This window comes from Stegastes partitus, unplaced genomic scaffold (assembly GCF_000690725.1).
Source record: "Stegastes partitus isolate 25-593 unplaced genomic scaffold, Stegastes_partitus-1.0.2 Scaffold135, whole genome shotgun sequence".
NCBI lineage: Eukaryota > Metazoa > Chordata > Actinopteri > Pomacentridae > Stegastes > Stegastes partitus.
In genome coordinates, this window is record NW_007577866.1 from 369,325 (window position 1) to 383,415 (window position 14,091).

General features: G+C 40.7%; 1 protein-coding gene across 1 annotated transcript in view; it reads right to left on the bottom strand.

Moving 5' to 3' along the window:
* The window catches only part of sez6b (seizure related 6 homolog b), a 147,475-nt gene that overhangs the window by 24,423 nt on the left and 108,961 nt on the right, over positions 1–14,091 (bottom strand). Inside the window, exons 7-8 of the mRNA XM_008278856.1 lie at positions 12,736–12,930; positions 12,122–12,260 (exon numbers count right to left, since the gene is read on the bottom strand). Of these exons, the coding sequence (XP_008277078.1) occupies positions 12,122–12,260; positions 12,736–12,930 (334 nt within the window). The remainder of the gene's footprint in view (positions 1–12,121; positions 12,261–12,735; positions 12,931–14,091) is intronic.

Below are 14,091 nucleotides of genomic sequence, written 5' to 3' on the forward strand. Positions count from 1 at the left end.
TCACACACTACAGGATGTTATTAAGATTCATGACACAGTGAGCAAATAGGGAACAGTCAGGGAGCAGTGCACCACCTCATGTCTTCTCATTGGGAAACAGAAACAAACAAAGCAGAAAATTTGGGCAACAACTACTTCTTGTCCAATTGTCATCAGGGGTGAAACGGGGGTAAGTTGGCCTGAAATCCCCAAAGTGGGAGCCCAGCCAAACGTCACTACTAAAATCCTTGAAAGACGGCGAGGGGCATGTGTCCTTATAAAGTTTCTCAACTAACATGTTAGTTGGGAGGCTGCAAGGTGGCTCGGTGGTTAGCACTGTTGCCTCGCAGGAAGCAGGTCGCCGGTTTGCATCCCAGTGAGGACCTTTCTGTGGGATCTTTCTGTGTGGAGTTTGCATGTTCTCACCGTGCAGCGTGGGTTCTCAGGTTCTCCGGCTTCCTCCCACACACTTCAAAAACATGTTGAGGTAAATTAGTGATTCTAAATTATCTGTAGGTGTGAATGTGAGTGTGCTTGGTTGTCTGTCTCTAAGTGTAGCCCTGTGATAGACTGGTGACCTGTCCAGGGTGTCCCCTGCCTTCACCCTCAGTCAGCTGGGATAGACTCCAGCCCCTACGTGACCCTAGTGAGGATGAAGCAGTGTATAGATAATAGATGCTTCAAAGCTCTGTATGAGCTTTTGTTTCTACGACAACAGCCTCTCGACAACATATCTCCACTCCTAAATCCAACATATGATAGACTGGTGTTGCACCTCATTGTGATCATTTTTGTCTGATGTATCATACACTCCGGCATAGACAGACATGGCTAGAACAAGCTTCTGCTCCATTTTCTCAGTTCTCAGTTGGTTGCCTGAATGGGAGTGACAGGAACAACAGCAGCGCCTTTCAGAAAAGTTTGGAGATTTTCAAGTAGAAGAATGGTCACATGAACAATGTGAAGAAAAAATGAGACTATGTGCAGCTCTCATTGTAAACAGCTGCCTAACAAGTGAAAAAAATCCATTGTCATAGTGATGTGGCAAATTTTACTGCTTCATCATTAAAAAGGAAGTTGTCGTAACTCTAGAGTACATTGCCCCAGATTTCTCAGGCCTGACAGGACATGGCATGAACACATATACATGTCAGTATCAAATCACAGTCATAGCACCATCTGCCATCAGCAAGTCTTTTCAGTTTTTATTGAACGCTGGTGCAACTGTTCGCATTGTTGCCATGAAAATGGAAGCTGGTTTTGAGTGGGTTTTTTTTTAAGGAATGTTGAATAATGGACAAACCTTGGCACACACAACAGAAGTGGTGCTAGGTCTTCTGTCTGGATGTGGCAAAATGGTTTAATAGTGGCCCTTGCAAAACTTCCTCAAAACCTTCACCTAGATGTAGTATATGTACACATGTATCATGTCCAGCCTTATAAAAGTCTCTTAGAGCCATGCCCTGAGAAACAGTCAACCAAATTCACCGTCAGCCATGTGAATATGTTGTGCCTTTGAAGCACAGTTGTTGCTCTTTGCAGATGTTATGCTTTAACAAACTCCTTCTGGAGAATTATCCAGAGTGACATTGAATTTGGTCGTTGTCGTTTTAAGATTTTCCAATGGATAGGTATAAAAACAGTGACTTTTTGTTGCCATGGCGATGCAGCGAAATTCAGTGTTTCACTATTAAATGGACAGTTGTTGTAACTCTATGGAAACCAATCGATTCTGCCCCAGATTTGTCATGCTTGGAACGAGTCCAGGCATGAATCCATCAATACAGAATTAAAGTCATTGTACCACCTACTGGCAACAGGAAGTCAACATTATGTGACTAAGATCTGATTTATATGAAATTTACACAGCAACAAATTATTAGTAGTTGTTCTCTAATTCTAATTTCTTTTTCTTTTTTAAGAAATCTGAATCTAAAAAGAAATCTGAATCTAATGCCACATAATGGAGACACAAGTGCTATATAGCTTCTTTGTGCACCATTCAATAAGAGTCCAGGCCTAAAGACATCTTCATGCCAGCTGTAGGCTTGTTCAAGATGAGCCAGATCTGTGCAGACTCCATCAGCGTTGATCAATGCACAATACATGACGGTAAGATTTCTGTCCGCCTTGATCTGAACTCGCTCTGATGTCTGGTCAACAAAGCAACAATAATGCCGTGAAATCAGAACAGCTGCAGTTGCTCTCCAGCGACTGCACAGCCTCAGGGCATGATGGGAGACGTCTGGCCCACTTGAACAAACAGCTGATTGGTTTAGATGTTTAGACTCAACAATATGATGTTTAAGAGAAACTTTTCATTTTAGTTAATTTACAAAGATTTTAATTTTCTATATGTTCGTTTTGAGGGTTTGTTCTACTTGTGTGGTTGATGTTTATCAACCAGAGTCTGAACAAATTTTAATCACACATCACAAACTGCAGACAATATGGATAGTAAGTTAGCACTGGTATTTAGCAGCACTAACACGTCTGCTAAGGAAAGTGAGGACTGTTAAAATAATATCTGTAAAGAACTTTCAACTCTAACCATCTGAATATCTGACGTATCAGTAATAAAAGCTGTTTTCCTGTATTTCTTACTATCGCATTTAATTTTAAATTTTTTCTTTAATTGCTATTTTTTCTTTATTTACATATTTTGACTGGGAACAGGTTTGGTCTGCTAATTTATGTACAGTGCCAAACTGATCCTAAGAACTTAATTTAAGGAGAATTTAAGGAAAATGAATAAACGATGAACAGAGATCACAGATCACCTGTATGGTATTTTTAAAGGCTGCTCTGTCATAATTAAAACCATTGAAGACTGTGTATAAACTCACATATTGGTCAGAGAACAAATTTAATAAATCAGTTTGTTTTTGGAGTTTTGCTTCAGAGAGCTCAGTTTGACATGCTGGCTTTAGTCTGTGTATCCCAGGTCCTCCTAATCTTGCTTGTGTGCAGGAAGACCAGAGTATGCCTTTGGTTCTTTGTACTCCTGTCATTGTACTAAACCTATTTTACAGATTTTTAAGTGTTAGACGTTGACACCTTGGTTCCCTGTAAAACTGCAACATTGACAGCTGCCACCCCAACATGCATGGAGGTGCAAGGGCCCTCTCATCGCTGCCTGCAGCTTTAGCTCACTGATATTGCTGGGTAGGTAGCTAATAGAAATATGACATCACATTTTGTTGGTTTCTCAAATCAGGGTACACAGCGATCTTTCAGCACAACACAAGGCCTTTTTGAACAACTGAACATTACCTATGTGGGTGATGACTCACAGATCTGGGCCAAGGATGAAATCTGCAGTGCAACTACAAAGGAACAGCTTGCAGTTAAAAAAAAAAAAGAAGGGCAAATATGATTTGGGTTTAACTGGGCTGTACAATTTCGCATTAATGCAACTCATACAATGGAGCCAAAATACCATCTATACTTTACTTAGTTTATACTGAATCAAATAACCTAAATCAGCGTGTCAGTTCTCTTGTTTTCACAGCTACTAAGAAAACCCATGTCATTACCTAAATTTAGTCTGAGAGTTGTTCTCTAAATAACTCATTTCTAACTCTGTCTAAAAATATTCCCACCTAAAAACTTCAGTGCAGTGTTGATGCTTAATGATGCAGTCAGTGAAAGTCAGAATATGAGACTAAAAATAGGGTTCCTCTTAACAGCTGAAATTCAATTTTAACCTTAAATCCTTCTCTTAAATTCACAGCATGTCGAAGTAAGACATGGAAAAGTAACCTCACCTTGATAAAGAGAGTGTGACTCTGGAGGTGTGCAACCTGTCCTCGCAAGCACAGTAAAACAAGTCTGCCTGTCTTCCAAACTCAGTGTTCCATGTTTATTTGATTGCGAACGGATAAAGCCTCTCACCTGCTCAGAGAGCGAGGCAGATTGAGAAATATTGTTGGCTGGCGTCAAATTTGTTGTGATTAAGCAAAACAAGGCTTTGTGCGGCTCTGCGGTGCATCTGTAGAGAAAAATCAATCACAGCCTCTGTTCCCTGACACTAATTTGATTTAGTTCAATTTGAAAAAAAACAGAGCTGAGTTTGGCCTGGCCCCCGGGACCAGCTGCCAACACATTTCACCCCAGCTATTCACTTCATGATGTGCTGTTCCCATCCCTGCAGAAGTCTGGAATACAAGAACAAAATTGCTATTTTTGGTTTTGACTTCAAACACACTTAAGTATATCCTATACTACTGATTATAATGCTAAATTGACTGATGTCAACTGTTTTCAACAACAGCACCGTACATATATTGGACAAAAAAATATTGTAAATTGCAACTTTAAGATTGGAGTTATGTAAATCAGAGCTTTGTCCTTGAAAGTTTTCACATTCAATCTTAACTTTAATGCTGCTATCACACAGGAAATCCAATATCCACTCCTAAGCAAAGGGAATGATGGTTTCACTTGGAATAGAATCGAAAAAAGAAACTATCTCTGGCAACATCAGACATTTTCTCAAAATTTGGACTGTTGCTCTGTAATTTGCTGCAGGACATCATGATTAGGTGTAAAAATCCCTTACAATCAAATCTAAGGAAATTTGCAGTTGTGGCTAAATTATAGCACTTTACAAAAGCAGAACAGACTTAGCATGGATATTTTTTTTTTTTAAAGCACCAGAGCCAGAGATTTTTTACTTTGTACAATCTTCTTCCATGTCAAAATCTGATGTCTGTATTACCCACAATGCAACTCGAATGCCGATAGCTTAGTTGCAGATTCTGGTGTTTTATACCAGTGATTGCAAATGTAGTCAATGGATGTATCGAAAGAGCTAAATACAACCACATTATGCTGCTAATTTGTCCCAGTCGCCACTCACATTACTGTGGTGACACCTATCCTGCCAGGTCACTCGTCCATCGCAGAGCTAAAGGCTAACTTTGGTTTCTATATGACACATGCTGACTTTGAATGAAGTAAGCAGACACAGTTCTATTCATACTACCATCAGGATGTATCAGCCTGCTATGCAGACGGTCGTGTTGCCAGTTACAATGTTTGGGTTGCATGCAGAAGTTTGCAGAGGGATCCGCATGAACCCGTGAGGACTTAGGAAGATGACAAATTATGTCGCGGATACTCTTGTGTATCCAATCCTGGTCCTCGAGAGCCACAGTCCTGCATGTTTCAGATGTTTCCTTCTTCCAACACACCTGATTCAAATGATCAGGATCATTATCAGGCTTCTGCAGAGTTTGATGATGAGCTGATCATTTGAATCAGGTGTGTTGGAAGAGGGACACATCTAAAACATGCAGGACTGTGGCTCTCGAGGACCAGGATTGAAGACCCCTGCTCTTGTGGATGCATAAAGCATAAATTGGCCTTAATGCATAGAGACAGACGACCATGCACGCTCACACTGACACCTGCCGCCAGTGTAGAATCACCAAATAACCTCTTCGATTTAGACTTTAAGACTAAGTCAGACCACACAAAAGAACCCAAGCAGGCCCAGAAAGAGCAGGTTCAAACTCTGAACCTTCATGCTGTGAGGTGACAGTGCAAAACACTGCATCTCCTTGTAGCCTTCAGCAGTGATGTGTGGCAGCCTTCTACTTTAACTCCTCACTAAGGCCAGTCTTATACTTTCTGTGTTCGCATGTAGGCAAGTGCATCCATGCAGACCTCTCTGCAGACATCTGGTGCTGCCCAAAAGTTGTGTTTGTGTGTGTGCTGCACGACAAGAGCAGCAGTGCACAAGCTCTGCAGTAGTGTACACGCCCAAAATACATAGATGCAAAGTACTGTGCATGCATGGAACAAATCCCTCTAAACAGACTTCAAATATACCAGAAGGTAGTACAATAACAACTACACATCTGTCTGCAACTGTCCGAGTGTATGTCTGAAAGAGATTTAACTGTCTGGAGAGTGTATTTTTGAATTTTGAGAAAACCTGTATAGCTATTTCCCACTGCTTCCAGTCTTTATGCTAAGCTAGGCTCATGACATCCGTCCTCATACTGGCTCTGTGCTTAACAAACATTAACATCTCATCCTTGAACACTTACTACCAGCTTCTTTAGCAGCATCTTTTTTGAGTATTAGTGTGCTGCCCTGCAGGTATTCAAGTTGTTTTATAATGTTAATTTATAGTTCTTAATGTCTTAAAAAACTGTTAAAAAAAGATTAGAGGTAAGAACACTTTATTGCAGGATTTTAGTACTTTATTTTGAAGGTGTTTTTTTGTGGAAGCCGCAGCGCATTGCTGTAAATTGTCGTAAACTGCTGTAAAGAAGCTGCGTAGTTGATGCTGACTGTGTAATGGCAGACGGGTGAAATCCGTAATTCACCTCACTAGTTCATTGTAGTACAATGTATATATTAAAGCTGATGTTGGAGCTTAGTTTTTGATCTTTGCAAATTACATAACTTATATAGTGATTGTGAATGTTCTTGTTGTTTTTTTCTTCTTGTTGTTACAGTTTCACTCGTAATTTCGTGAGTCATCTTTAATAAAGAGAGCAAGGCGCTCTGATCCTGGCTCGTAAAATTCGAGTTTGGCTTGCTGTTAATCTACGTTAACATACTGGGCGTATACAACACGTAGTGAGAACAGTATAATTAGCATCAAAAATGGGTCAGATCTGAATATTATTTTACACAGTCAAGCTACAATGGTGTTGTGTGTTTTCACTCATTGTACCCAAATATAGCTGTTCTCAGGACTGTGTGGCATCCACACTCCCCTCCGTTAGTTCTGTGGCATTTTTTGGGAAAAGGCCAACTTTATGAGTCACACACACTTGTCCAAATGTGTATAATATTTGAAGAAAATGTATTATCCAGGGCAGGTAGACTGACGCTAATATTACCTGGCCTGGTTTCAGTCCAGTACAGTATATGTCAGTAATTTTCACCCCCTCCCTAGTAATATTTAAAGCTGAAATGGCCTCATGTTTTCTAGAAAAATGTAATTTAAATGTGATCTAGAGTGATGCTGTTGTATTTTAAAGTGACTCTCTGAGCTTTGACCTTTCAGTTTAACACACTAAAATAAATAAATCAGCTCGGGACATTTATTACAGTAATACAAAAGAAAACTTAAATTTGCATTGATGCTCATGTAAATTTCTATTTTGTTTTGTTCTGGTCCATGTATACGTCTGTTGCACCATATGGTGTCATTTTTAATCCTGGAATACTGATCCTCAAAAAGTCCCCACAACAACATTAAAATCTTCACTGTTTTTCAGTTTCCGCTGTCAGACATCAGGACTATTATAAAATAGAGACTTAAATGCAGCACATTAAAACCAGCAGCCACTTCAACCACTAAAATACAGATTTTATAATTGTGACACTGTCTGACAAATTAATTGTACACATGGGTTAAAAACAACAGCTGTGCTGTCAGTTTGGTGATATTGCCATGTGAAATGATGATTCAAAAAGAAAGGCAAAAGCGATTACAAAGTCCTGTTCTCAAAAGCTTATTCATGCCTGTGTCGGCTGCTGTGCGGTTAATTCAGTCATAGTCGCAGAGGGGTTTCATCCTGAAGGGGGCGGAGACAGCAGCAGCTCAGATGTATTTAAAGAATCAGACACTGAAACAGCCCATTTAGAACAGGGTTAGTACCAGGCTTTACACAGTCATGGTGATATGATATTTGATATCTTTGCAGTATTTTGAGCTACAAATCTGAAAGATGTCTGAAAATCTTTCACTAATTTGCTAAAAAAAAAAAAAAAGGGGGCACAATACGGGACCTTTAATAATGCAAACCAATTACCACTTTAGCAGTTCCTGTCATTTAAAACAGCTTGGTTTTTCATTTCTACTCAGAGGCAATGGTCTGCATTACACTGGAGAGACAGTGGTTTCAATCATTTTACATCCCTCACGTTCAGTTTAATCACATCTTTCACTCCCTCTTCTTTCATTTGAAGGCCATCCATAAAAGTCATTGGCTACACCCTGGTGATAATGTCCCCCCTGCCATTAAACAGATGGAGCTGGAGATATGTATATGTGCACGTGGGCACAGGTGTCTGTGCAATGTGAGGAACCAATATCAAGGGACCTTGTTAAAGGCCTCATATATCTCTGTACACCGTCTAACCCCGAGAACCACAGGGAGAACAGCTGCTATTGATAAGCTTCGTATAAATGCTCTGACACCTGCTAGGCATATGCTCAGACAGTGAGGAGGCTTTGTGCTAGATTAGAAGGCTTTCCTCCATGGAAATCTCTGTTTTGGTCTATTCCCATGAGCACTCTCTGGAAATCTGGACCATAGTATGTGTTGACACCTGAAATTTAGAGCTGCAGAATTTTTGCAGCTTATCCTGGTACACATTTATCCAAACAGAGAACAAGACTTTAAATTTAAATCCCCACAAACAAAAGGCTGCAGCATTTATGACATACTACAAAAAAACAGTGAACATCATAACACTTTAATTCTTTTTTTGTTTTTGGAGACTTGCTTAGAGGGCAATTAGAATTTAAATGTTGACTTCATGATTGTACAAAACAAATACTTCACAGGTGTAGCTTTAGTTTCAATATGGTGTCTGACACTGACATTTTTAACAATCCAACAAAAGTGGTAAATTGTTGCTAACCCCATCTTAAATCACATTTAATTTATATGGAGCTATAGTTTCAACCTTACTGCCTTTTTTTGAGAGAATATTAAAGGCCCCCTGGGGAGTTTTCAACCGCTAGTCGCACTATGGAGCAGTGTTTCTGTTGTTTGTTTTGCTTTGTATCTTGATGTGATTCTCATTACTGCTGACAATTTCCTGCTAATGCATCGAATGACAGTTTGTCGCATAAATGCACCAAGAAACAGGAGCAATGTGCACAGAAAAGAGAAGAAGGAAAAGACTCTTTCTATTATAAAAATGGATGTTTAATTATCCTACCAAAACATCAAGCTATAGGCTACTTAAAGTCTCTAGATCATAAATCAAAAAATTGGTTTGCTTATGGGTTCTTTTGCACCCCAGGCCATTTGGTTTAAGTGACAGGTATTGTTTATTTATTTTTGAAGATTTTTTTTATATATATATATCAAAAGAGGGACATTTGTTATGCACTTGGAACCAAAAATACGTCAACATATTAGAAAATGTATTCAACATAGTGTAAAAGTCTATAATGAACACCAACAAATATTTTGCACATATTCCTTCTTGGGGCAAGACCTTCTACGGTTGGCAACATCAAAGTCCTGAATAGGGTTAAACTGTGATGATAACTGTGTTCATGCTTACAGAGTCTTATTTTTTACAAATTCTACCAACTCTTATTTATATTATTTGCATCGTGACAAGAGAGCGTCATGGTCCCGGGTTTGATTCCTACCCTGGGATCTTTCTGTGTTTGCATGTTCTCGTGCGTGGGTTCTCACCAGGCGCTCCGGCTTCCTCCCACATTCCAAAGACATGCTGAGGTTAATTGGTGATTCTAAATTGTCCGTAGGGGTGAATGTGAGTGTGTTTGGCTGATTGATTCAATGTGACCCTGAGATAGACTGGTGACCTGTCCAGGATGTACCCTGCCTTCACCTTAAGTCAGCTGGGATAGACTCCAGCTCCCCCCGCGACCCCACAGAGGACAAAGCGGTGTATAGATAATGGATGGATGGATGATAGAAAAGATTTTGTGCTGGGAATAACTTTTGCTGCTCGGTGCTGCCTGCTCAGTCTGGTCTGTCCGTGCTTCGTCAGTGTCCTCTTTTCACAAAATCACTTATCAATTATGAATTTGTTTTTCACTGCATAAGGAAATAGATGTGTGGCGTGAGAGCATGTGAAAAGCATCAGTTGCATGAGTCTCGTGGTACGTGTCCACAGGGATGTTTTTAGATGTGAGGGGTCGCGCCGCTCTCCAGGATTTGGACACTTGATGGGCGTATGAAAAGGCAATGTTATGACAGATGACTGACAGGCGCTCTCCAACAGGAAGCCAATACAGACTACAGCCGTGCACACAGGCGGCATCTGATTGGATGAACTCCTCGCTCGTAGGCTGTCTGCTCCTCCTGGATTTCAAACCAGACGAGCGTGGCACCTTGCTTAGACACATTCAATAATATTCTGAATAAAATTTTGCCAAAAAGTCTTTCTCAAAACACTTTAGGCATGCAGTTGCTGAGTCTCTTCTTTTCACATCAACAATTGTTACTTTAAACGTTTTTTGGGAGTTTCAAGAGCAAATGGACACCCCTGATTTGCATTAAAAAAAACCTAGAACTCAACTTTACTCACATGAGGAGCGGGAAACGTGACGCCACATCTCTCACAATGCAATGTGCTGCTGTTAGAATGCATTGCATGATTGTTTACATGACAATAACTAGGAAGCATAGACATTATGGATCCAGTGGACACAAACCACTGGAGTTGGCAGCACTGATAATAGCCACAGTACACTTAAAAGAGTCAATTTGTTTAGTGAACATGTCATATCCACAGCTGAATCCTGTCCAATCAAGGAGCTAACGTTAGGTGAGCAAGCTGGCAAAGCTGGCTAACAAGGACTCGCTCAGTTCAGGACGGCATGATATCTGAATGGCAGATAGACTAGACTGAATAGCTGACAATGCTAAAGATCATCGGTGAGTTTTCAGTTTGCTGCAGCTCCCAGAGGTTCACAACAAGGCAAGTTGTTTAAAAATCTGCAAACGCAACATCCTCATTTGGAGCGTGAATTATGAAATAAAATCTGTGGGGGAGCAAATACTTCTTCACTGCACTGTAAATCATTTATCTTCTCTGGCATTTAAGGCTCAACCAGCACTTCTGCCATGAGCATGCCATCACCAACTCCTCTCAAACAAACAAGCAACTGAACAGTGTCATGCATATCTGTGCTTTCATGGCAGGCTAAAGGACAAAAATCTAAATCCACTCTTGGGTGGTAAAACAGTTGTGCAACCCACTGTGTAGAGGGCACTGGTTAGCACATGCATAGACACATAAGTTTATGATCCCTTATAGTTATTCACATTCAATGACAGTGATTATCTTGCAACAACAGTGCATTTCAAGGTACGGGATATGTTAGACTACAAGTAAACAGTTGATTCCCATAGTAACATGTTGGATATGGGAGAAAAGCACAGGTCTAAAGGCCTAAACAAGTTTAACAAAGGTCAAACTACTGTACCTAAACAACTCATTTGGAACATCTCCAAAACAGCAAGTCTCATGGGGTGCTTGTGGTGGTCCGATTAGGCACAAACCATGAACAGGTGACAAGGTGTTAGAAGATGTGCTGGAACAAGCCGATCCGGGCTGCTCCAACTCACAACTTACAGGAACCACCATGACAGCCCATGTTTCTTCTCATTCAGTTCTATACTTACACTTACACTAGGGTACCTTCACTTCTCCTGACATCACTTGCTCTGCTAAATAAACAGCAGCAATTACTTATGTTGGCAGACTTCCTTTGAAAAACCAGAGGAAGCCATTAATCAGTGCTTTCAAAGTACAACACCGGCACAGGTGCTGTTCAGAGAGAGAGACAAAGATACAAAAAAAAACAGAGCTTAAGATGCAACGTATGCAAATGAGTCCTCCTTAATTTGCTTGCAAATGGCAAATGATTTTCTACGGCTGACTGACTTATCGGGCTCTGACACGGCAGGGTGTGTTGTTCTGTGTCTTCACCTTGGCACCACAATCACTGAAAACACACACTCCCAAGCTGTACACTTACTCCACACAGCAGCCATTACAACAGAGAGGGGTGGGGTGGAGTGGGAACAGTGGTGGGGGCTCCCAAACAAATCCACCCTGATATAATTAGTTTTCTCCGCTGCACCTAATTAACCTTTGTCTGTGTGGCACTTACGCATCTCATTCACAAGCTGAGCGCTCTTTCATTAGCAGCGTGTTGTGTTTTTAATGTGTTTTACCAGTCATGGTGAGGTAGCTCTTTGTAATCTTCAGACTGCTTCTATGGGGGTGTTTGAAGACGGGGAGTGATTTACGTATCAGCTCAGGAGATGAAGCGGGTTTTGTGATGTTTAGATTCAAAGTGGCCAAGAAAAGGGTCCGTGGCAATGTGGTTTCATGCGTGTTAAAAGGAAAAAGGGACAGGAGGGAGATCAAACTGCCAATGGGGAAGGTGGATACGTACACTTGAATGTCCAGCATGATCCTCTTGTCCTCCTCGACGTGGATCCCCCAGATACAATCCTGGCCTTTATCGTAGGCTTCAGGCCAGTTGGGAGAGAGCACCACCCCAGCTGAGTCTGTGATCTCACCACTGCACACAGCTGAAACACACACACACACACACACACACATACACAATGTAGATGAGGTGCACAGTGCATTTAATCAGAAGTCGAACAAAGTAAGTTGTCAAACTGCTTATACACTTCTGATGTTTTTAGTTGTAAACAAATGATGGCTCGTTTTGCAAAATGTAGACATGTCCTCAAATAATGAATGCAACTAAAGCATGCAAAAGAATCTTGCCCAGATCAAATCAAAAGATCGAAGGTCAATTGATGCAAAACAACTACAAACTGAGGTGAACCAATAAAAAACAGGAGTAAAATGAACATAAAGTGACACAAAACCACAAAAAAAACATCTGAATGGCCACAAAGAGATGCAAAATGACAACAGAGATGGAAGATGACCTGTACCTGAAGGGGACTAAAGGGTATAATTAAAATTCATGCTACACCTCATAGCAACTAGAGCTGAGCCTAAAAAGCATATCTTTTAAGCAGACATACAAACCTCTGCACGCAGGCTCTGTTTCATTCCACTGAGGATTGTTGGGGTCCATGCATTCAATGGTGACAGATCCCTGTTCCAGAGTATAGCCAGGGTCGCAGGCAAACTCCACCACAGCTCCTACCGCCCAAGTGTTGTCGCTGCTGGTCAGGTTACCGTACTTCACGAAGGGTTCGTAGCAGTGGCCTGCTGCGAAAGCTGCAGAGAGGAGATGCAAGTTATGGTACAAAGATAGTTTCAGTGGTGGAAAGGACTCACAAGTGAGAAGCTATGTTTACCAGTTGAGTTAGCATTTTAATCTATGGTCCATAAAATGTTTTCATAATCCACTTAGTTATGATTTTTTTTTTCTTCTTGAAATTGTGCTGGGAAACAATGAGCTAATTATCAGATTCATTTTAAGGTTTTATTGGAGGTACGATAATAACAAGAAAATGTTACAGTTAATTTAGTCAACCTGGTACAGCTAAGGAAAAAATGTAATATTAAATCTAGATGTTTTACTCAAGGCTCCAGCCCCCCCGCGATCCTAATGAGGATTAAGCGGTGTATAGATAATGGATGGATGGATGGATATTTCACTCAATTTTATTATTCCAGTCAGTATAAGACCAGTACAGGCTCATTTATTTCAATATCCCAAGAACTAACTCATACCTGCAAAGCTCATGTGAAGGTTAATATGCAAACACTAAACTAACTCTGTGGCTAAACTAAACACTGAACCTATGCAGACGTTTGGTGAGTGAATGTGCCACAAAATATATCTTTTTACAGCTACATATGCAGAACATGTACAGTTCAGAGCTGTGGCAAAACAAGACGGTGAGCTTTCATTGTGGAATTGTTGTGTCTTCAGTTTTAGGACCCAGCACAGTGCTGTGAAACTACAGACTCTATAAGGAATACAGCTCCAAAGGCCAGGCTCAGACTACACGAGTGTTATTATCCCAACAGTTGTTTTTTTAATCACATTGTCTTCCTTACTAAAGGATACATTCTTTTCTCTAATCTCATTCATTACATGCTACCAGATTGAAAAACAATGGCACATCACATACTACAGGAGGATATTATTAAGGTTACTGAAAAGAGGGAGAAATCAGGGAGCAGAGCACCACCTCACATGGTCGCCCCACAATTTACCGTTTAAATTTAAAACCAGACACAGTGCTGACATTTAATATTGTAAACATGTGCGGCTGTGGCTCAGGTGGTCGAGTGGGTTGTCCTCTAATCGCAAGGCTGGTGGTTTCATCCAGTTTCCTTGGGCAAGACATTGCTCTGTTGTCATTGGTGTGTGAATGTGTGTGTGAATGGGTGAATGAGAAACACATTGTAAATCACCTTGAGTACCAC